Source organism: Ambystoma mexicanum, chromosome 4q (assembly GCF_040938575.1).
Source record: "Ambystoma mexicanum isolate Mex_15411 chromosome 4q, UKY_AmexF1_1, whole genome shotgun sequence".
In the NCBI taxonomy this organism is placed as follows: Eukaryota; Metazoa; Chordata; class Amphibia; order Caudata; family Ambystomatidae; genus Ambystoma; species Ambystoma mexicanum.
The window spans coordinates 1037821794-1037845448 of NC_090928.1; the positions used below are offsets into that span (position 1 = coordinate 1037821794).

Consider the following 23655-nt stretch of genomic DNA (forward strand, 5'->3'; position numbering starts at 1 on the left):
AGCTCAGCTCTTCATGTTTTCCTTTCGGTTAACCACACCCATGGGATACCCTTATGGTACCCATGGTTGGAGGTACATGCATGTACCCCTTATGGGTATGTTGGACACCTATTTGCTACCCACAGAGCAGGGTATGGGCTGGTTGCAGCTACATGCTGACTTAGCAGTGGCTCTCAGTGCCCATTTTTGGGACACCCAGGCCCTGCCATAGGAATCAGAGTCCTGAAGAAAGGTAAGATGGCCACTGTAGCCTCTTAGTTTCTACTGCCTTTTACCTGGTTTCCCAAAGTCCTGGGAAGCCCTGACTCTGTTCCTTTCTTCCTGGCTGGCTGTTGGGTGGAAAGACCATATATGGCCCTGGGGCTGCCTCCTGTCAATCTGACTGGAGCCTTCCCAGGGGATGTATGTTGTGGGTACACCCTTGGGGTGGGACCTGTATGAATGGAGTCCGAAGTGAACTCATTCTGTGGTGTGGGCATCTGGTTTTGGTTGTATGACAATGTTTGTGACAGCCCTGACAAACTGGAGTGAATGCAGTGTAGTGTAGTGTTCTGAAAGGCTGGGTGCATTCCACATTCTGGGTTAGGGGTGTCTGGGTGGAGTGAATGGCCAGAGCCCGATTGGCTGCCTGCCTACATGAATGCACTTGTGAATGATTGGCTGCTGAGACTTTCTCAGCCTGAGTGAAAGGGGAACCAATGTGTATAACAGAGGACCTCTTACTCATGTTCAGAAGCAGATCTTGAAACTGATGTTCAGAAGCTGAAGTCGAAGCTGAAGCTGGAGCCCAGCTGGAGGAAGAAGTGCTGCTGCATTTTCTTCATGTAATCCTAAAGCTGCCGTGTTCTTCCAAGGACTGATCCAAAAGAGGACCTGGATAGGCGACCTCTTCCTGAGCTACGAGGTACCATCGTGCACCTGCCACTATTCATCCGAAGTGCCCTGGAAACAAATCATGTGGGCCTACTGTCGGAAGAAGGGTTCTTGAGTCCATAAGAGGAGTGCTTGAACATCTTGAGTCGAAGAAGTCCAGCTGTGTCACCCAGGGTCCGGAGGAATGCTTGTGACAGATGGAAGACCGATTGCTGTTTACCGCCCAGAAGAGGGGCACCTGGCATAGTGCTGCTCGACACCCTGAGCTGTGAAAGTTCCAAATCTCGTGAGAATCCTTCAAGGAACATCCTTGCCACGACAGAGGACCACTTTTTCCTGCTGAAGATGATAGCAGTTTGCTGTGTGCAGAGGAAGGTCTGCCGGTGGGTTTCCCGCATCAACATCCGAAGACATCCCGAGGCTCCAGCCTTGGTGAAGGTCTGTAGTCCATTCCAGTGGTCGAGTCCAGGTTTCCAGAAGCTTTCCAGAGGTCTGTGATGCAGTTGCAGCACCGAAGATCCAAAAATCAGAACCACAAAATCCTGAAACCAGACACTTACCCATTGCCACCGAAAGGCATCCAAGGTCCCCAGGGATTTTATCTTCAGCCAGGCCTTTTCGGAGTGCACAGCAAGTATAACCTTCCTCAGACTTCCACGACCGGAGAAACATCCATCCAACAGAGACCACTGCGAAGAATGAAACTGCTGCCTTTATGAAATTACTTGGTTCCTCCTTTTCTCTTGGCCTCTGCATCCCAACGACTCCTTCATGCCAAGGGGGTTCATCCTTCAAGGGTCCCGTTTAGCAAAGCCAAGAAACTCTGCCACTTTGCCTGCCAAGGCACCAAAGGTACTGTGACGAGAAAGAGTGTCTTCCAGTCTCAGGAGTCATCCAGGGGTCCCAGAGTCCTCTTGGATCCTGTTCTACTTTGGCATCTCGGGTACATTGGGGTGGTAGAACCTGTGAAAATAAAACAGAGCATTATTGGACATGTTTGGACTTAGCTGTAAAAGACAAGATAAGGTACTCCCTAACTTTTCCATTACAGGTTGCCCAGGTGGGAGGGATCCTCACACAGTATTACAATTTGAGTCTCATGAAAGTATACTGCCTATGTTCTGAAACAAACCCGCCTTTCTTCCTTGATCTCTGAAAGTACACCTTACTTAGGAATACACAGGCCTGTTTAAAACTGTCAGCAGTTAGTGAATTTTTGCTGAATTTAAGGCTAGTGTGGTACCACATCGAGTATGTATATATTTGTCATTATTTGAATAGAACTCGGAGTACAAAGTGTTTTTATTTATATGTACATAATGTTATGTAATTGTTTATTTGTACAGCGCTTATACACAAGTCAAGTGCTTCAAAGCGCTTCAAGGCGGGAAGGGAGCAAGGGAATAGAGAAGTCATTCTTAGGCCTTGAATTTTCTGAATGGTCTAATAGAAAAATAACTAGTAAACTAGGCCCGACTGCATTTCTCCTAGTGCAAGTGCATGAGGTGTTTCAGGCGCAACCAAGCTATGGAGGGGAGACAAAGGGGGGGGACAGGCCTAGTACACATGCAAGTGTACAGACGGGAGCGTGAGGGAGGGGGGGGGGGGAACAGGTGCACCAAGTCAGCAGGGCCCTGGGTTAAGTGCAGAGAGGTTAGCCCCTCAGGGTTAAGTGCAGAGAGGTACCCCACTCATGGAACGTGTACTGAAAGTGCAGTCATACTGAGCAAGTGCAGAGGCCAGTGGCAAGTGCAAAGACTGGCAGGGTTGTCTGGGACCTGTGGGTCTCTGGAGCTGCACCAGGTGGCCAGTCAGCAAACACTGAATAGCGTTAGGGAGAGAAGGAGGATGGAAGCAGTAGAGAAACGAAAGGAGGTTAGAAGGGGATGGGAGAGAGGAAAAAGAGAAGAGGAAGGTATTAAGGAGTTGCCAAAACTTAGAGCCCCAGCTCAAGACAGAGAGGCAGGGAGGCAGGGAGGCTGTTCCAGAGGGAGGCACCTGGAGAGGATAAAGATCTAACCCCAAATCTCTGTTTTGGAAAACAGCTCACCCGCAAAAAGTTGAAGGACTCTAGAGGGAGAGTATTTAGGAAGTGAGCTTCGTAGATAGAGCGGGCCTTGGCCACAGAAAACCTTGTGGACTATGCAGAGGGTTTTGAACTTGATCCTTGCAGCCACGAGGAGCCAGTGGAAGGATTTCAGTGCCAGAAAGATGCGGTCCCTGGACTTGAGGCAAAGCATAAGTCTTGCAGTTCTGTTCTGGATTAGTTGTAGCGGACGGAGAGTAGAAGTAGGAAGATTAAGAGGGTGTTGCAGTAGACCAGCCTAGAGAGAACCAGGGCTATGGAGACAGTGAGTCTTTGGGGGAAGTGAGCATATATCCTTAACCTTATTTATGTAAATTTGGATGGTAGTAAAGAACTGGGTTATAACAGTGTGGACATTCCTTTGTGGGGGCTTGGGGAATCACTGTAAGAACCAGCCTGCATCACCTCCTGAGAGATTAAGCCTTGCTGCTCATCCAACGTTACCAAATGAGAGCCTTGGATGGGGTGCTCTGTCCCTCTGTCCCAAGTACAGAAACCCCCAATCCAGTCTTTACATGAACCTTTATATATTTCAGGCTTTTCTGACCTGGTTTCTCTTTTATTGTGTGTATCCAAGAAGCTTCTATGGCCTTTAGTTTACCATACTCATTCTCTCTCATCTCCCACTTTCCTGCTTTCAGCCAAGGGATATCCCTCCCCTCTATCCAGTATAGCGTTATCCGCGCCTCATTGGTTGCTTTCTCTGGGAATTTTATTGTTTCCTTTCTTATATTAAGACAGTTCAGAGTGAGTCTGTAATTGTAATTCTAAGTTCTTCTCACTGTTACTGAGACGACCTTTGATTGGTTTCCCACCTGTTTCCCGTTCCAGGGCTGTCTTCTCTCTTATGTTAAGACAGTTCAGGTTTATCAGGTTTACTTTCAAGCTTTTGTCATTTTCACTGAGACGAGTATCCCAGGCCATATAGTATTCCTAGTCGGACCTCCCGTGCCTCCCATGTTCCCTGTTACCTTATTGATTCTTAGGGAACATCTCTGGGACTCTGGCAGACCTTGGCTTCTCACCTCCCCTTCCTTTCCTTTCGTTTCGTTTCCTGCTCGTGTTCACCAGTGACTGCCGGTCTACGCTCGCTCTCCAGGGATCGAAATTAAGATTGGATATGCAAGAGCTAAAGCCACACCTGGGTAACGTGACAAATCTAGCAATATTGTCCCTTATTCCCTGGAGGGAATTTTCTCACGTTGGCAGGAAAAGGCAGAATCTACCTGACCCCAGGGGTGGCTATCTGCTTGAGGACCAGATTGGGGAGTGTTAGGAAGAAATTTAATTTCTGTGCAGATCCCCTTTTTAATTTTAACTAGTGAGTGGGACTTCTTTCTCACTCATGTGTTTTGTCAGACTAGGAATTTTGTGTTTCTTACTATTTAATGGAGTTTGCTAAACTCCATAGGCATCTGCTTCTTGCACTGTAACGCACAGCACCTTTTGTGCAGTGCCACTGAGAAGTCCCTCGGGCTTCTCTTAACGTTGAACTACATTTTCTTGGGTGAATTGCTGTTCCCAAGAATAGTAAGAGGACCGCTGTCTTACTTAAAAGATGGCGTGACAGCAAACATCAGCGAACATGTTTGATCTACTCACTCAATGCATGTTATCAGAAAAACAGCTTTTATACTAAAAACTCGTCATCACTGACGTCTATGTGGCAAACTACAAAAACCTACTTGGGGATGTGATAGGATTACAGGGAACATCCAAGTATAAGTTCCATACTTATCAGGGAAGGTGACTGGGTATCTAACATCAAGTTGGACAACTAAGCACTCCGCGAGTGCAGGTCACTACGAACGTCATCAAATACACAACGTCCCATTGGTTATACAAACTATAGGGCTCTCGATTACATGTCCTACTATAATTGGTTGGTACCCTTGTACCCCTCTGTAATGTTCCACACACGCAAGCAGCACACAGGCTGGCATCCAGGTGCTGGTGGGCTGGTCATAACCATAGCTTCCCATCAATTAGCTTGTCATCCATCATCACTCTTGCAGTCTGCTAGCCAATTAGCCTTTTGAATATTAGCCATGGAAATGAGTTCTGTGCTTGAGAATAAGAGGGAGTATAGGCATACTCAGTCTTCTTGGTTTCGATACAACTCGTCCCAGTGTATATTTTCATCCAACCACGTGACAGTAGATCATGATTTCGAGTCTCTGCATTTAAAATACTATTATATGATGAACCACTTAAGTCTTCGATGTTCTCGCTCCTCACCTAAGACAGGAGATTTTTTCTTTTCACACATTCTGTTACTACTGTACGGACATTCAGGCCCACGGTGGCCTCGACTTCTTGGTGTTGGGCCAACCAAGCCTTTCCTTGATTCATCTCCATGGTTAATCTTTCAATTTCTAACTGCAACATACTGAAAAATCCTTTCTGCTTACAGTGTCCAGCTCTGCTAAAGTACGTTGTGGAATCATCCATAGTCCTTACATTTCCTATGCATAGACGTTGGCGCATAGATGCAATCTATTCACTACATAGCCAGCCTTAAGAATACTTTGTCTGCTTGTGTTTCTGCGACTGTACAATTGTAAAATGACGAATATCTTCTTTGTTATTTGACAAGGGGGGCATTATACTGCCAAATTTCAAGATGTATTACCTGGCCAGTCAACTGCAGTACATCGCCAGGTGGTTGTCAGACAATCCAACACCAGAGTCTAGACTATTGAAGGCTGATTGCGCCCCGTTCTTTCTGAGGGAATGGATTTGGTTGCCAAAGACACGACAAAAGGGATGCTCGAGAATGTTGGGAATGGGAGGGAGGATATGTCAGAGAGCTTGCCAGGCTATAGAGAACTCAACCCCATGGTCCCCACAAATACCATTGGTGACATTGGCGGGAGTGGATGACCAACTAAGGAAGATAATTCGCAGACACTTGAAACCGAATGGCATTGCAACAGTCGGGGATATGTGACAGGATGGGAAGGTTATAGAATTTGAGATGCTAGCACAAGACACGTCTGCAACGGGGACAATATATCACCTACAATAGGGTGGTGAGGATCGTTAAAAACACATGGACAGAAAGTGTTGGAAGGTGAGCCTGACTCAGCCAGAAAAACAATTTATGATGTGTCAGATGGGGGTCACAAGGTCGCATCTATCTATGAACTGCTCATGACCCGGGTTGGTAAAGAGGTGCTTCAGCTGAGACGAGATTGGGAAGAGTAAGCCAGGGAATTTATGGGTAATGGGTTGTGGGAGAGAGCCCAAAGATATAAAAAAAAGTGTCTAGAAATGCCAGATTACAGCAAATTCAGTTATAGATTACCCACAGGCCATATAGGACCCCACAGAGGATCGTGGAGATTCAAGGATTCCGGGATACAAACATGTCCTAAATGTGGAGAAGTAAATGCGGGAATGATCCACATGTTTTGGGGATGCCCCGAAATAGGAAGATTTTGGAAGGAGGTGGCGAATCACCTGAATGAGAAAGGGATTAAAATGGAAATTGAATCTTTGTGGGCATGCATGATTAGGGGGGGGGGGTGAGTTCCCAGACACCACAGGTTGAAACATGTTTGCAAGCTCAAGGACTTGGCCTACATACTGACCAAGCGCAGGATTGCCATGGGATGGAAAGCTTCTAATAGACCGATAGTGGAAGTGTGGTGACGCGATCTGCAGAAATGGGTAGAAGCTGAAACAGTGGTGTGGAACGAAGCAGTTAACAGAGGGGGCTGTGGGGGGACAAGGTGACACAATGATGGCCTGAAGGCAGTTAATGGCAACTAGGTTTGAGTCAACTCAGACGAACGCTGACGAGGATGCCCCCATGATAAGCGGAGTAAGGAACGCACCCTTAGTGGTGTTGCTGGATAATGACGGAAGGGAGTAAGCTTGGGAGAGAGGGGGAGAGATTGAAGTCATTATTGTTGCACTACGACTAACGTTTATTGTTTGGTTACTTGGTTGTTAGTTTTTATTGATTTTTACAACACAATTTAAAAAAATATATGACAATGCATTACTTACCGTAAAAGCATTTCTGATGGTTGTATCTGCTTAGATTCACATGCTGTGCATAGGTCCGACATCCAGTGGTCACTGCGGAGTATTGCATTTTGTTTTTCGTAGTCGAAAAGGGGACGTCGACAAGGCGTGTCTGTAACACTATCCCTATAGTGACGTGCGGTGTACCCACAATCCCTCACGCGTCGAGGGCCCTCTGTATTTTTTCTGCCCCGAGGGAGCCTTCTAGACTTGAGTGAGTACAGAAAAGAGAAATATAAAAGGATGTCAATGTTCCTTCCATCCGAGCGGGGAGGAAGGGTGGGCGCATGTGAATCTAAGCAGATACAACCATCAGAAATGCTTTTACGGTAAGTAAGGCATTGTCTTCTGATGTTTGTTAATCTGCTTAGAATCACATGCTGTGCATAGACTAGCGAGCAGTACCCGGAGATGGAGGTGGGTTGTGAGAAGGAACAGTAGAGAAAAGGTGTCTTAATACTGCCTGTCCCACCTGGGAATCATCTCTAGAGTGGGCATCTAGACAGTAATGTTTTGTAAAGGTGTGTACAGAACTCCAGGTTGCCGCTTTGCAGATGGACTCAAGGGGAACATTTGCCATGAATGCTATGGATGCCCCGGTGCCACGAGTAGAGTGTGCTCTTGGCTTAAAGGGTAGTTCTCTCTTAGCAAGAGTATAACAGAGTGATGCATTGAACAATCCATCTAGATATAGTGGACTTTGATACTGCATCTCCTTCTCTTCCTGCTGCCACCGAGACAAAGAAATGATTAGTCTTTCTCAGTGGTCTGGTTCTTTCCATGTAGATCATGACAGCTCTGCGTATGCAGACTTTTTTCTCCCAAGCTGGAAGGGTTTTGAAAGAAGGTTGGTAGTTCTATTGACTGGTTTACATGAAATCGAGATGAATTTTGGAGCAAACCTTGGGTGTGTGCGTAGAACCACCTTATCCTTGTGAACTGTTACGAAGGGGTCTAGTACAGAAAGAGCCTGTAGTTCACTTACTCTCCTAATGGAGGTGATAGCTATTAGGAAAGCAGTCTTAAGAGTGAGGTCTTTAAGAGTTGCCTTGTGCATGGGTTCGAAAGGAGGGCCCATGAGTCTAGAAAGTACCACATTTAAGTCCCATCCGGGAGCTGGGTTAGCTATCGGAGGGTGTATTCTCTTTACCCCCTCCATGAAGGCCTTGATAACTGGTATCTTCCAACACGACACTTTAAGTTGGGAAGTGGTGTAGCAGAAAGTGCCGCTAGGTGGACTTTAATGGAATTGAACACTAGACCTGAATCCAGTAAATGGGTCAAGTACAGAACAATGTTAGTGGGAGAGCAGTCAACCGGGTTGATGCTCTTACCTCTACACCAGATGACAAATCTTTTCCACTTGCTAGAATAGCAGTGGCGAGTATTAGGTTTTCTGGCTTCCCTGAGGATGTCCATACATCTCTGCGGGAGTTGTAAATGTCCATATTCTATGATCTCAGGAGCCAGGCTGCTAAGTTCATGGTCTGAGGGCATGGATGCAGTGTCCTGCCCTTGTCCTGTGACAGCATGTTGTACGGGCAGGGAAGTTTCACTTGGGGACATCACATTCAAGTAAGCGAACCGTGGCTGTCGGGCCCACATTGGGGCCACTAGTATCATGGTAATCTGCTCCCGGTGCATCTTGTGCACTACTTTGTTGAGAAGGGGAGTCGGGGGAAAGGCGTAAACAAATTTCCCTGACCATTGAATCGACAGACCGTTCCCCTTGGACTGGTTCTGGGGGTACCTGGAGGCGTAACTTTGGCATTGTGAGTTCTCCAGAGTTGCGAACAGGTCTATTTCCGGGAATCCCCATTGCGTGAAGACGTCTAAGACGATGTCTTCGTGCAATTGCCATTCGTACTCTTTGGGCAGGGGGAAGTCTCTGCTGAGTTTGTCTGCTAGCAGATTGAGTTCCCCTGGTACATGTTGTGATAGTAGGAACATGTTGTGTTTGAGAGCCCACTTCCATATATTCTGGGACAGCTTGGACAGTCCTGGAGAGTGAGTGCCCCCTTGCTTGTAGAGGTAGTACATGGCTGTGGTGCTGTCTGTGAGGACCATCACTGTCTTTCCTTGCAAGTGTTCCTGAAAGGCTTTCAGTGCTTTGAACACCGCTAGTAGTTCCAGCAGGTTTATATGCTTGGATGCTAAGCTCGGAGTCCACACTCCGTGAGGAGTCTGATGGGGTAGGTGAGCCCCCCCATCCTGTAAGGGATGCGTCTGTGGTTAGAGTGGCTTCCACTGCGGGTGTGGCAAAAGTTTTCCCTAATAACAGGTTTTCTTTTGTCCACCACCGTAGCGAGAGAACCAAGGCCTGCGAGACCACCACTAGATCGTCCCATTGTCCGTTGGCCTGACACCACTGGCTGTAGAGCCACTCTTGCATTGGGCACATGCGCAGACGCGCGTGAGGTACCAAATAAATACATGACGCCATCATCCCTAGCAAGTGCATTGCTTTCCGTACCGTCACCTCCCGACCTGCCACATAATGGGGGATCTGAAACAGCATGTTTTGGACCCTCTCGTTGGAGGGGAAGACGAGGCCGTCCTTTGTTCGAATTAGAGCCCCTAGGAATTGTTTGATTTGGCTGGGGTCTAAGCTGGACTTCTTTTCGTTGATGGAGAAGCCCAGTTGGGACAAAAGGTCTACGGTCTTTTGGGTATTGGAGAAGCATGTTTTGTAAGAATCCCCTGTTATGAGCCAGTCGTCGAGGTAAGGGTATACCGGGATGGATAACCTGCGCAGGTGGGCCGCTGCCACTGGCAGTACTTTCGTGAATACCCTCGGTGCAGATGCTATCCCGAAGGGTAGTACTCTGAACTGGTAGTGTTTGTTCTCTATCTTGAACCCGAGGTATTTTCTGTGCGCTGGCAACATTAAAATATGAAAGTATGCATCTTTCATGTCTAGTGTTGTCATGTAATCCCCCTGTGATAACAGTGGGATTACTTTCTGCAAGGTCACCATACGAAACTTTTGGGGTTTGACAAACTTGTTCGCTGGGCGCAGATCTAATACAGGGCGCATGGTTAAGTCCTTTTTGGGTACAAGGAAGTACACTGAATAAATACCTTCTGTTACCTGAGATAGGGGGACAGCCTCTATAGCTTCTTTTTTCGGTAGCTCTTCTACTTCTTGAAGAAGAATATTGAGGTGTTCCGGTGTCATGCGTCGGTTCCGTGGGGGTCTGAACTTCGGGGAACCGTTGAATTCGATGCAGTATCCGTGGGCTATGGTGGATAATACTCAGCGGTCTGATATTCCCTCCCATGCTGAAAGGAACGATGTTAGCCGGCCCCTGACCGGTGATGCATGGGAGGGGACCCGGATCTTCGGGTCATTTGTTGGTATTGGGCGTGGAACCTTTGGGGCTGGAGCCGCGACCTCTTCCTTTGCCACGGCGTTGGCCTCTTTGACTGAACTGGGTGTTGTTACCCTGGTTAGAGGGCCAGTTGGTAGCAGAGTAAAATTGCTGTTGGTTTTGCTGCTGGCGTTGGCCACGAAAGGAGCGTCTATTGCCATAGCTGCGTCTGTTAGGGGGCCTAGAAATTTGGTCAAGAGTCTTGATGTTACCAAACTCTTTCTTCGCATGTTCTAGGGCCTCATCAACTGCTTTCCCAAACAGATGTGTTTGTTCTATGGGCTTATTTATCAGGGAAGCCTGGGTTTCCGGCTTAAATCCCGAATTGCGCAGCCAGACATGGCGTTTGAGAAGTATTCCCTGAACCAGGGAACGGCCAGCCGTCTCTGCGGCATCTAAGGAGTTCTTTACGATGCCCTGGTTTACAAGAGTTCCCTCTGAGATTATAGCTAACAGGCGTGAACGCAGGGGTTCTGGTGCGTCCTCTGCTTCGCTGGGCAGCTTGCTCCACTGTGCATCTGCGTAGCTAGCTAGTAGGGAATTGTTATTTCCAATCCTAGTTGAGAAGGCGGCGGAGGTCGTGATTCTCTTCCCAAGTGCATAGAGCTTCTTGCCCTCTTTGTCAGGTGGTGCCTCACTAGTGGATAGTGGTACCCCCGCTCTTTTTCTAGTATTAGTAACTACGAGGGAGTCCGGAATAGAATGTCCTCTGATGTACAAAGGGTCAGAGGACGAAGGGCTGAAGAGCTTTTCTAACCAAGGGTTGACCCCTCTGACTAAGGCGGGATTGGAAAGGGAAGGAGTTATTCTTCTCTTTATAGAAGCCAGGAGCGGAATAGACTGACTAACGGGGGCTTTTTCTTTAATAACTTTCTCTACAAAGTCTATGTCAGGAAGAGTCTCCCCTGTGTCTATTTCAAAATGCGCTACTGCCTTGCGCAATAGTGCATTAAGTGAAGGTTGGTCATCTATGGGAGAGGTGTTTCCAATAGGTGAATCCTTGGGAGGAGAAGGGTGAAAGACATCAGGGTCTGAGTGCACTGATGGGGATTGCCAAGGCTGCACTGTTGGTGATTGCCAGGGCTGCGAGGTAGCTGTATCTTCTTCAAAAGCTCCTGCACTAGTGTAAGGATCTTCTTCAAACCCCTCTTCCTCATGTTCTTCCTCTCCACCCAAACACTCCTCATCTTCCTGGAGGTATTGCTCCTCTTCAGTGAGGTCATATGCGTCTGTAGAAGGGGGAACAGCCTAGGAATCTTGACCCTAGGGTCATCCTGGGGCCATTCTCTTGGTCTTTTGGGTGTGGGTGGGTTTTGGCTTCCCAAAAACCTTTCCATTTTCTCCATACAAGAATGGAGTCTTTCATGGTTCTCATGGGGGACCCCTGAATAGTCTAGAGGGGGGAAATCATTGTCTTCACCTTCAAAACGCTTAGAACGCTCCCACAACGTCGAAGAAAGGTTTCCGTCGCCCTCTGAAAAGCCCTCCGGTAGTTCAGAAGTGCCCTTAGATGAAGGGGGCAGTTCCTGGCTACTCTTGCGCTTTTTCGGCATTTCCATAGCTTTTTGTGCGGTATTCACGTTTGTTTCGTCGTCCGCTTACGTTTGTCTTCGGAAACAATTCTCGCCAGGCTCTCGACAACGAGTTTGTCAGAAGAGGGCTCTGGTGTCGACGTTGCCTGCGTTACGCGTTGTTCCTCGACGGCCGCTCTATGGAGCGTTACGTCGGATGATTTTGGGGTAGCGCCCGTGTTTGATGAAAGCCCAATCGCTGGTCGCGGCTGCGTTTGCAGGTGGGGCTTGAGACCCTTACGGTCTGAGGTAGACGCCGGAGTGCCCTGCGTCCCCTTCGGCGCTGATGGATCCTTCGTTTTAGACGAAGAAGAGCCGTGGGTTGTGTGCTTAAGCCTATGGGGTCTATGTGCGTCCTTGTCGCCGGGGTGTTCATCCCCATAAGCAGGGCGTGAGCCGAGCCCGTCGGGGCCGGGGACGGACGTCGAGGAGCGCGAGCGCTCCTTCTGGGGGTTAATGACTTCCGTAATGGACGTCGAGTTATCACCCTCCTCGTCACTTTCTGTAACAGCGGCGGCGGGTGAGGAAACTGACTTCGACATAGCGTAGTCCGCCCACCTCTTAACTTTTCGTTCTTTAAGAGTTCTTGCTTTCAAGAGCTTACAGGCCGCGCAGCTGTCCTCCTTATGATCGAGGGGAAAGCAACGATTACAGAGCTTGTGTTTGTCCTCCCAAGTGTATTTGCCCCTACAGCGTGGGCAAAACTTAAAAGGTGTCCTCTCCATAGCTGAGGCAATAATAACTGGTGATAACAACCCCAAGGGAAAGATAGGGGAGAAAGAAAGACATTCTCAAAGAGAAGATAAAAGTTCGAACCCCCACTCTCCCTACTGTATGTTGGCCGGCGAGGCCAGGCCACGTGTTCGGCAGCACCGAAGGATCTCCTCCGTCTCTTCCCCTCCGTCGAAAACTTGCTCGGCGGAGAAACAGCTTCACAGCCAACGTCGAGGGGAGGGATCTTTAACAATATAATAAGTATAATAAAGGACCGAGGTCCGTAGTAAGTATTTGCAATGTCTCTCTAGGAGCTCCGCGTAAGGCGACCAGAAGCTGGGCGGAAAAATCAATCTGAGGGACCTCGACGCGTGAGGGATTGTGGGTACAACGCACGTCACTATAGGGATAGTGTTACAGACACGCCTTGTCGACGTCCCCTTTTTCGACAAAGAAAAAGAAAATGCAATACTCCGCAGTGACCACTGGATGTCGGACCTATGCACAGCATGTGATTCTAAGCAGATTAACAAACATCAGAAATATATTTTCTTTGTTATTTCTGTAGCACGAACATCTTAATTTCGAGCACAAAATGTTGCTCATCTTTGACACCTCCTCCTTTGCTTCTATAGAATATTGATTTCTTTCTCGCCTCTGCATCTCTTCTGGGTGCAACAGTTCCGCTTCTCTGTGACGCCCCCAATCTGCACTTGTGCTCGTTTTTCCCACTTCCTCCGGGATTTCATTCAAATGGCCATCATATTGTCGTGAATGCATGCATGGCTTTCTCAAAGGGAACCTTACTTCCATGATCTTTTTTGGTATAGGTATTCTCACTGGGGCATTGCACGTGTCTCACTCTGGCTCCCAACATATAGGCAGCATGGTGGAGGAGCTTTGGGTGGGGGTACTTGGCTCCACCTCTACAGCTACCTTGTGCCATGTATCTGCAGTCTCAATCCTCAGCTGCAGTACAGCATCGAAGGGTGACCATTTTCCCCAAATTCCCACCTGCCCAAATCTTCCTTTTTCGCCATTTCTTGTCAGTCTCTTCTGGGCTTTTACTCTGTTTGAATCGGGTTTGAGTCTTTTGCGTTTGCCTTTGGCATGCTTCAGCCCTGAAGCCCGCCCAGGCTCCAGTGGGTCTGGAAAGGCAGGATGTGTGCCCGAGTGAAATAATTTCTAATTGGCCGGCTGGCTGTCCTGCAGGAAAGCCACGCTGCTGGGTGATTGACAGCCTTGGGCTGTGGATCCATAGGAACTTGCTTAAAAGATGAGGTTTTTGGGCCTAGAGGCAGAGTCGACCACTGGAGGACAACATCCAACAAAGACGTGAATCGACACCAGCAGCACCCTCCTGGACCACGAAGTTCCGAGTGAAGCCCTGCAACTGTGATGATTTGTTTCGACTGGGAAGACCTGCACAGGACGACTTCCTCCCTTGGGCCGCTGTGACCAACAAGCCTCGAGACAAACTATTTTCCACCTGTTAACTCTGAGGCGGCCTGTTTCTGTTCGGTTCTTGGTGAACTGAGAGGTGCGGCTTGAGTCCGAGTAGCAGGTTGTGCGTATTGCACGTAATTGAGGTCCTTTTCCTCAAATCTATTGCGGGTTGCGCGTTCGGTGTTCTGCATTCTGCAACCTGTGAGCCCGCGACTGACCAGGACCGTGCAACCGCTGGAGGAGGAGCCGCAGAAGCCAGCATAGCCACATTGAGCGGGCAGCAGATGAGAAAAAGAAATAAAAGAGGATCGCAACCTGACTGCGGTAAGGGCGGTGCAGGCACGGTCTAACATCGTGCAGCCACTGGCTTGTTCGCCTGCCGACACCCTGACGAAAACTTGGGTATTGATATAGCATCACTGTTAGGACTTGCGAACAGTAGATCACAAACACGCGTGTCGCCTGGGAGTGACTGTTGACTATATGTCTTTGAGCTCCGATGCCACATAGCACGTTCTCTCCGCCCAAATGCTCAATTATACACCAGCTTACTCCATTGCTGCCTTAAAAGAAGGCTGTTTTCCTTCTTCACTGCTCACTGCCCAAAGAACAGGTTAAAGAACCAAGTAAAGACCACCGTGCTTTTACATAGCCTGTAGTTGCAGTCAGCAGATTACAGACAAGCCCTAGACAAGCCCTAGTGGCTGGGACTCTTGCTTGATTTGGAAAAATTACTGAGCGCAATGACAGCTGTAAGCCCAAGTCTGGACGAAACCTTGGCAGGGGGCACATACATCAGTCTTGACTTAGAGCCCACTACAAATCACCCAGTAGAGGCTTGAGTTGAAGAAGGGCGAAAAAACTGAATCTGCCCAAAATACATTGGATCCCGAGAGGAACCTTGATCTTGATTTTTAACAAATGCTTGAAGGAAATACTCCTCCAAATGGGCCAGGCTCTGAAACACTTCAAAACCAGTTAAACTATTCTTGTGTTTATGCTGAACCTGACCCAGAGGGGACTAGAACAGTCGCAGGATATAATGGACAGTTGCCCCATGACCCACAAGGACATAAGTACCATAGGCTCTACCCAGCCTTACAAGGGGACTGCTGACATCATAGAAGACGACGATCCGCCTATGGCTGTCTCATCCTGTGATATCGTTTCATCCACTGATCCACTTAAACCCTTGGTGCCCAAAACTTTTAAGAATTTTAATAGAGGGGCTCCAAAGCTACAGGCATGGAAAACTAGTGGCCTAAGCTTTGGTTCCCATTTTGGGAACCTATGTTATTCGCAGAGCTAATCCTCTTTGAGAACTTCACTCACTTCGCCATCTACTGCTGAGATACATTGCCAAGTAAAAAGGTGGGCATGCCATATTCACAGAAAAGCCAAGAGGTTTTTCCCAGAAAAACAAGGCAAACTCCAATTATCCAACATGTAATCACAAATTGCGCAGAGAAAAATCTGGGCAACATGGGATTGTGAGAAAGAAGAAGCTCCTTCAACGGATAATTCAAAGGCTCCAACTTCCCCTACTCGAGCAGGAAAGAGCGAATAACAGTGAAGATGATGTAATGGAGTACAGTGGGAGGATGAAGAATACCTACAGCCAAGCACTCAATGCCCTTCGATAGATCCTCAGCCTTCACTGGGGGCAAGTTGAAACAGTAAACGTTGCAGGCTTTCTACACCAGTGGAGGTTGACTTGAGGAAAAATGAGCAATATCTGACGAAGACCTATTATTGGACATGATTGCGGCTCAGGTAGAGGAAAAGTCCTCATTGAGTGCAATCTTGGATGCCAATATGATTGCGGCATTCTCCGTCACCATGAGTCCTTTTATGAAATTGTATGAGGGCATTGCGGATCAATTAAAAGATCAATCCACCTTGATTACAATGCTCCATACTAAAATGATTTTTGTGGAAGGATTCAGTTCGGCCCTAACCGAAAATAAACATAAGCAAGAGGAATACCATCACTAAGTTTTTCAAGTCTATTTTGAAACCTCTAATTAGAGCCGTTTTTTTTTCAATTAATAGTTTCTCTGCAGTGTCAATTGAGTCCAACAATCCCAAGCATTTGGTGCTCCATTCAACGAGTAAAGGCTCTTTCTGTTTTCAGTGTCTGACCCAACAGCCCAAATTCGCTGTCAGGTGGAGGCAATAAACATTTGCGATAAAAGGATTGTTTTTTCCAGCTGACAAGTCATTAGGGAAGTCAGTCCAAACTCTTTTCTCATCACTGCCATAGGTATACAGTTTGGGAGGTCAAGTACAGCTCTCCAGAATGGACCCTCTAGGATTTGCCATATCTTCCAACTCAGCTGGAGAGAGCACTCAGCCCCATAGGTCACAATAGGAACTACCTTCATGGTGTAAAAACGGAGCAAGGGTCACCTGCAGTAGTGTCTTTATTTTCCTCAAAAACTTAAGACATTTTTGCAAATGGTGACATGGGAAACAGTGTAGCCGGAAAGATTGGTTCCGGCTCTGGAAAGAAACCTACTCAGGCCAACAAGCAAATCAAATATGTGAGCTTTGCCAACAAAATCGAGAAAAGTAAAAAACTACGTCCACCTGCAGTAATAAAGAACTTCAAGGACTTGGCTCACAAACGGGCAACCAATCAAGAGTTAAAACAAACACTAGCAAATGAAAGTTATTGAGGACTCTTTCACAAGTGTGGACTCTGATGAAGACACATGAAATCATAAAGTCCTCCATTGTCTCAAATAATACAACTAAGCCTAAAAACGCTTCAAATTTAGTGGCCTTGGTGGATCTGATGAACCTCTCAGTGTATTCTGCAGATTGGGACGAGGTCCTCGAAATTGATACCTCCTTGGAAGATCACTTTAAGGCATTGATAACAAATGATGCTTGGGCATCTTCCCCCAGCATCCTACTGGAGGCGATTCATTTTGAAGGTACTGATGGTGAGTCTTCAAGCATTTCTGACTGCGAGGATCTACAAAAAGTGCCCCTGCCCACGATTATAAAACCTCGACTTAAAACTAGAGTTGCATCTAGAGTCCATATGAATAGATCCTTCAGAGAGGATACACCGCCTCTGGTGAGTGCGAGATTGATGTTTGATCAAAATTGTAGGGCAAGAGACAAGCAATTAAAGGGGTCGACTAAGAACTTCAATGTGGACAATAGGCAACACGAGAACAGCTCTTGGAAGGAGACTACTTCAGCTCCCATTTGCATGGAATTAAGTAGAATCCTTTGCATTAAAGATAACTTTGTTCTAAATAGGGCTAATATCTTGAGGCTCTTTCATAGCATCGATCCACCCTCTGGGCTCAATACAAAGGATTTATCACTAGTAGAGTTTCCGGATTAATTGAATTACGACAAAGATATAATATACCTTGCTTCCATGGATGTGAAAACTTTACTACTGCAAAACACTGAACCATCGAAAAGCATGGGGTTTCTCTAAAAGCCATATCAACCACGTATATATAAAGAAGAGATGAGGAAAAATTGTATGACCAGATGCCTGTCGAAATTCATCAAACCAACAGCAACAATTCAGGCCCGGGGAGCTGGAAGAAAGGCAATGTTGATGGTAACTGGTCCTTGAGCACAAATAAAACCATATGTGATAAAGGGCCGAGTAAAAATAAGGGCAAATTCAGAATTATGATCAATAACCCTAAAGCATCAAAGAGTGTATCTGGGGCGTCACGAGGGCCCCTGGGCAAGAAGGCTGGGGACAACTGGGACGGGCTGGCCAGCTCATTGGCTCGAAGATCATAATGACAGAGCCCAGGTAATAATCATCCCCAGCCCCACGTCCATTTGGGCTTTTGGAACACGCGTGGCTTTAAACATCTACTGGGAGAAGGCAGCATTCGATTTGGAGACTTTGATGTCATTTGTCTCCAGGAGACGTGGCTGCGTGTCCAACCAACCATTGAGGGTTTTGTCGTCCTCATCAACCCAGCAATAAAAGGACCCAAGGGTAGTAGACCAATGGCGGGCCTACTGACTGCAATTAAGGAAAGTTGCGGCCTAAGAGTAGCCAGGTCAAAGAACATTTCATCATTAATCCAGGTCAACCTGCTAGCATATCAAACGGGTGAAGAGGATGCCATGAGGCGGATCCTTTTGTGTAACCTGTATTGGAACTGCAACGACCCTGTAGCCAAGAACTTCATGGACCAGTTTTGGAGGCAGTCGACGCTGCTATGATTGAAAACCCCAACTTGAACGTGATCTTATGTGGGGACCTAAACATTCACTGTTTCAATAACTGTGGTGCTCTTATAAATTACTATGCGAGTAACTTATAAGAAGTTGAAAAGCGAGGACTGTCATTTAGGAAGGAGTTCCAGCGTAGAAATATCTCATTATTAAATGGCATAACACCGGGGGACACTCCACCAAATCCGATTTGGAAGAGAGGGTCTGAATCCAATATTCTAGACTATTTCCTTGCCTCCAATAACTTTCATCGCAGATTAGTGAAAAAGGGAACTAAAAAAGACAGAGCGCATAAGAAAAATCCTTCCCTGGCATTGCAAGCGGCTGTCATGAAAACCAGGACAGCGTACAACAACTGGTTGAAGCAGTACAGATAATCCCTAATGCAATCGAATGCTGAACACATGCTGGAACTGGTTGCATCTAAAAACTCTAGGGAAATATGGCAAATCTTTAACATGTTGGACGGACCTCAGCAGAGTCTCATTAGCAACCCTATTTCGGCGAACAAAGCCCAACACACAAGCTATGAAGGCTGAAGAAAATTAATGCTCAAACTGGGAGTTTGAAACTGAAAGGGAGGATATCCTTGCCCTAATTAAATCGTCCAGCAACTCCAGAGCCGCAGGTCCTGATGGTCTTACGAATTCGACATTAAAACAGCCAGAGGAATGGGCAACCTTACATCACCTATTTCTACTGGTGAAAACAAAACGTAGCATTCAGGCCACTTGGACGAAACCTATCATTGTACCGATCTTCAAGAAAGGTGATAGGTCTGTGGCAACAAATTACAGACCTATCGCCCTCTTGGATGTTATTAGGAAGCTTTTTGCAGCTGTGATCTTGAATTATCTCACAGCCTGGAGTTGGGATGCCAAACATCGGGATGGCTGGCAAGTCGGGTTTGAAAAAGAAATTGGCAAATCGTTTAACCTTTTTCTGATAAACTATCTGAAATTGAGAACGGCAAAAGAGAACAGTAAAGATGTATATCTTGCATCAGTGGACCTGTCACAAGCCTTTGACTCAGTAAATGGAGAGGCTTTGACAGAAGTTAAAGCACTGTGGGTGTCCTACTGACATACACGAGGCTATGGAGGCCCTTCACAACAACACAAGTATACAGATCAAACTAAATCAAAAGGGTGACATGTCAAACCCTATCAAAACATGAGTGGGCCTCAAGCAAGGGTGCCGACTAGCCCCAGCCATCTTTAAATTGTATATCTCCGACATGCGTGACGCCTTTATGGACATTAGGAGTTTTCCTCCATGTATCGCGGGCTCCCCAATGAACAGATTGTTGTATGCAGATGTTCATTCTCTTGGATGAAACCCCAATCGGGCTCCAGCGCCAATTGGATGCCTTGGCACTTTTTCTGTCTTCCAACGATCTAAGAGTTAATGCCACCAAATCAACGGTGCTTATTTTGGGGGAGTCAATGCGCAAATCCATGAAGTTCAAGGGTTGGTACATAAATGGTGACCAGATCCGAGAGACATCAGAGTTGCTCTACTTGGGTATACCGATCAACGTAAGCTATAGTGAAGCCCCACGAGAAGTAGTGCTGAGGCGTAAAATGAAGATGCTAACAGCCCAGGCAAGACTGATCAAACACAGATATTGCAAATTGACACTGGCACCCTTGCTCCGTTTTTACACCATGAAGGTAGTTCCTATTGTGACCTATGGGGCCAAGTGCTCTCTCCAACTGAGTTGGAAGATATGGCAAATCCTAGAGGGTCTATTCTGGAGTGCTGCACTTGACCTCCCAAACGAGCCTGTTGACTTGGGCTGGTCTGAATCCATTGGCTTTGGCAGTACATGTTCCCTCACAGGTTTTAATGAATTGTTGAACACTATTATTGCTGGGATAAAATAATGCCTGCATCCCTCTGGGAGAATCTAACTGTTTTTGTAGAATACCAGTATGTTCTGATCCAACTACAAGCTTTCCCTCCCTTATAACTCAATACTGCAAAGGTGATACAAAATAGGTGTTATAACTGACCTCAAATAAGGTCACCCTTGGTGCTGGGAAATGAACAACATGAAAAATTACTCACCTGTTCATTGGCCACTTTTTCAATTGAATCCTAACTTGGAATTAATGGTACTATTAGTTGCTGCTTTTTAAAAAAATGCTTAAAAATATATTTGTGTATATATAAATCTCAAATCTCTGAACCACACCGCTCCACCATGCCTAACTGAAAAATTCACATTCAGATCCACCACGCATGCCACCATATCTGCCACCATATTTGCCAACACACCGTGCCTGCTGGTCCCTAGATACAAACTAAAAAGATCAGGAGGGAGCAGCTTCCCCGTCTTGGCGGGCCAATTGTGGAACACCCTCCGACCTGCCATCAAGACAACCCAGTTATTCTCCAACTTCCGGAGCAATGTCATCTCCTGGCTGATTAGCAAGAACTAACTGAGATAAGGAACTCACACCCCCATCCCAGTATACATGTATCTATATGTCTCTACTTTATGCCCTTGTCTGATTCAACTGTATCACCATGCTCGCACAACTGTATTCTTGCCATATGTACTTCTACCTATGTAACTGTAATCCGACTACACTGCCTATGTCTAATCATTTACTGTGTCCTAATTGCGCCCAGATACCTCAGGGTCAGGTGCGCTATAGAAATAAAATAAACAAATACATATTTATACTATAACTAAGTGTGTAGGTGTTACTTGTATTTACTGATTTCAATTGTACAGCTCTACAGCTCACATTTACCCCTCTTGAGATAGGCCAGGTTGCTCAGTCACACTACCAACTTGTGTAGTACAGACCTATACCAAAAGGTGGGTTACCTAATACCAAGCAGATATGTCTTGTGTAGTCTCACACAGTGTGACTGCACCAATTTGTCAGTACTCGGACACCTGCTTGGGACAGGCAGAGAGGGGGCAAAAAAGCATTTGTGTTCCTGAAGTGGCCTAAATAAAACCCTATACAAGACAGTAGGAGCACCACCAGTGCATATTTGCGAAAAATCTAAATATGTATGAATTGTTTGCAAATGCAAAATCTACATTTGCAGGATGTGGTCAATTAAAAACTATAAGGTTACCAGAGGGGTCTGAAAATTAGTGGGCACCGTTCCAGCTCCACCTATGGGTGAAACACCCCAGTTTTAGGCTCTGTCGGTTGCTGTTGCACTGTGTCTGCATTTTGATGCACTAGTCTGAAACTGTTTACATGTGGGCTACTTAAAACCATTGATTTCTGAGCAAACCCTTCTGATTGTGATCAAATATAAGTAGTTAATATTTATACAATAAACTGCTGCAAAGCATGCTTTTGTCAATAAGGCCATGGTTAGGTGCTTGTTATGTGTATCAGCAACCTGAAGCCACCAGATAATCATGTATTCATGAATCCCTTAAACTACACAAGTAATATCATTGCCCCCAAAGAATACAGACAATGAAACTTCTCAGACGTATGCAGCCAGGCAAAAACGAAAACTAACCTGAGCAGCAATGAACTGCTTCAATCCTTCCACAGTCATACCTCTTCTTAGTACTCCCCGTACAGTTGGGAATCGAGGGTCGTCCCTAGTAAAAAAGGGTACAGAATAAACAGTCACTTGTACCAAACCTCTTCATAATCGAGTGTGTATGAAGAACAGAAGCTATAACAGCGTTTGAGTGACAAAAAGCACAGGATTAGCCATTCCAAAATGAATTCAGAATTCTCTAGTGAAGTGACCGTGCTCTTTCTAAAGATCTAAATGTACTGTACACTGTGAGGACAGCAAAATCACATTGGTTAACTTAGTTGGCACGGAGGCAAAAACAAACAATAGGATAAATAGCTACACTTTGTGAAGTTCCCAGCTGAGAGATCTTATTAATATTTCTATTACTGATTTGAAAATGAAAGGAACAGTTTATTAAATGCAACTCCATTGCTGCAGCATTGGTATCTCATGGATTCACATGCTGTGAATATTCCCCGTCGTCAGGCTGGGAATCCCTGGTTACTTTGATTTAGTAATTTTCCTATGGAAAAACTTGACATCTTGAGCGTCTTCAGCGTCCTGCTGTTTAGGTAGTAGTGCCTGTTAAATGTGTGAGGCACTGCCCAGGTTGCCGCCTGGCAAATATATCTTTGATGGGCACTCTGGACCAGAGGGCCGCTCAGGCCGTTGTAGAATGTGCTCTAGCCTCCGTTTTGCAGAGGCATGTTGGCCTTTGTGTGGCAGAAGGATATCGTTGAGGATATCCATCTTGCTATGCCTTGTTTTGAGATGGTTTTCCCTTGTTTGAGGGGGCAAACGCGACAGAGCAGTTTTGTTGCTCTAAATGATTTTGTACTGTCCAGATAATATTTTAATGCCCTTTTCACGTCCAACGAGTGTAGGGCACTCGCCACTGGGGAACTGGTGTTTTGAAAGAATGTAGGCAGAGTTATGGTTGCATTCTTGTGAAACTCCGAAGGCACTTTTGGAATGAAGTGGGAATTGGTGGAAAGGATTACTTTGTCCTTTGCGAAACGAAATACGGAGGGTCCACCACCAAAGCCTGTAGCTCCGAAACGCGTCTAGTGGATGTAACAGCGCTTAAGTATGCCACTTTGCAGGTCACAAATTTGATGTGTGCTGTTGATAGAGGTTCGAAAGGAGTCTTCAAGAGACCGGCCAGGACGAGATTCAGGATCCATACCTGGAGAATCTTTTTGTGTTTTAGTAGCCCGTCGCTGTAGAGCGAACCTGTTAAGGCTTTATGCTCAGTGGTTGAAGGTTGAGCTGCTGAGCACATCATGTACAGAACCTTTTCCATTTGTGGTTGTAGGAAATGTTAGACGGAGCCCTGGCTGCAGCTAGAATGCGCTGGTAGTCTTGCAGGATGTTTAAGGGACCAAAGTGGCCAAATTCCGGGTGATCAGGAGCTATGCTGTAATTTGACAGAGCCCAGGTTGTGATGTAGAATCACCAGTCTTTCTGTGATCGGAGATTGGCATGAGGTCCTAAATGGATTGGATTGTCTCCCGCTAGCTGAAGGAGATCAGAGAACCAGGTTTGTCTGGGCCAGTACGATGCTACTAGAATTATTTTGCAGTGATATTTGCGTATTATTTGGATCGTTTTCCTGAGAGTTGGGATGTGGGATCCTGCTTGCAAACGTCTTGCACTGCTTGTTGATCTGAGTGACGAAAAGGTCCAGAGGAGGAGGACCCCATGTCAAGAAGATTTTGGATACTTGGTTCTTGTGTAGTTGCCATTCGTGGGAGTGCCACAAATTACTGCTGTGACTTACAATAGAATGTTGTTGTGAATGGCGCAGTGCCAAATGGTCTATGCT

The 23655-nt window shown here is 46.5% G+C and overlaps 1 protein-coding gene across 2 annotated transcripts in view; it reads right to left on the minus strand.

The window, feature by feature from the left end:
* The window catches only part of EPRS1 (glutamyl-prolyl-tRNA synthetase 1), a 1308133-nt gene that overhangs the window by 1015800 nt on the left and 268678 nt on the right, over positions 1-23655 (minus strand). For both annotated transcript variants that reach the window (XM_069608586.1, XM_069608585.1), the window contains exon 11: positions 21822-21906. In XM_069608586.1, coding sequence (XP_069464687.1) covers positions 21822-21906 — 85 coding nt within the window. The remainder of the gene's footprint in view (positions 1-21821; positions 21907-23655) is intronic.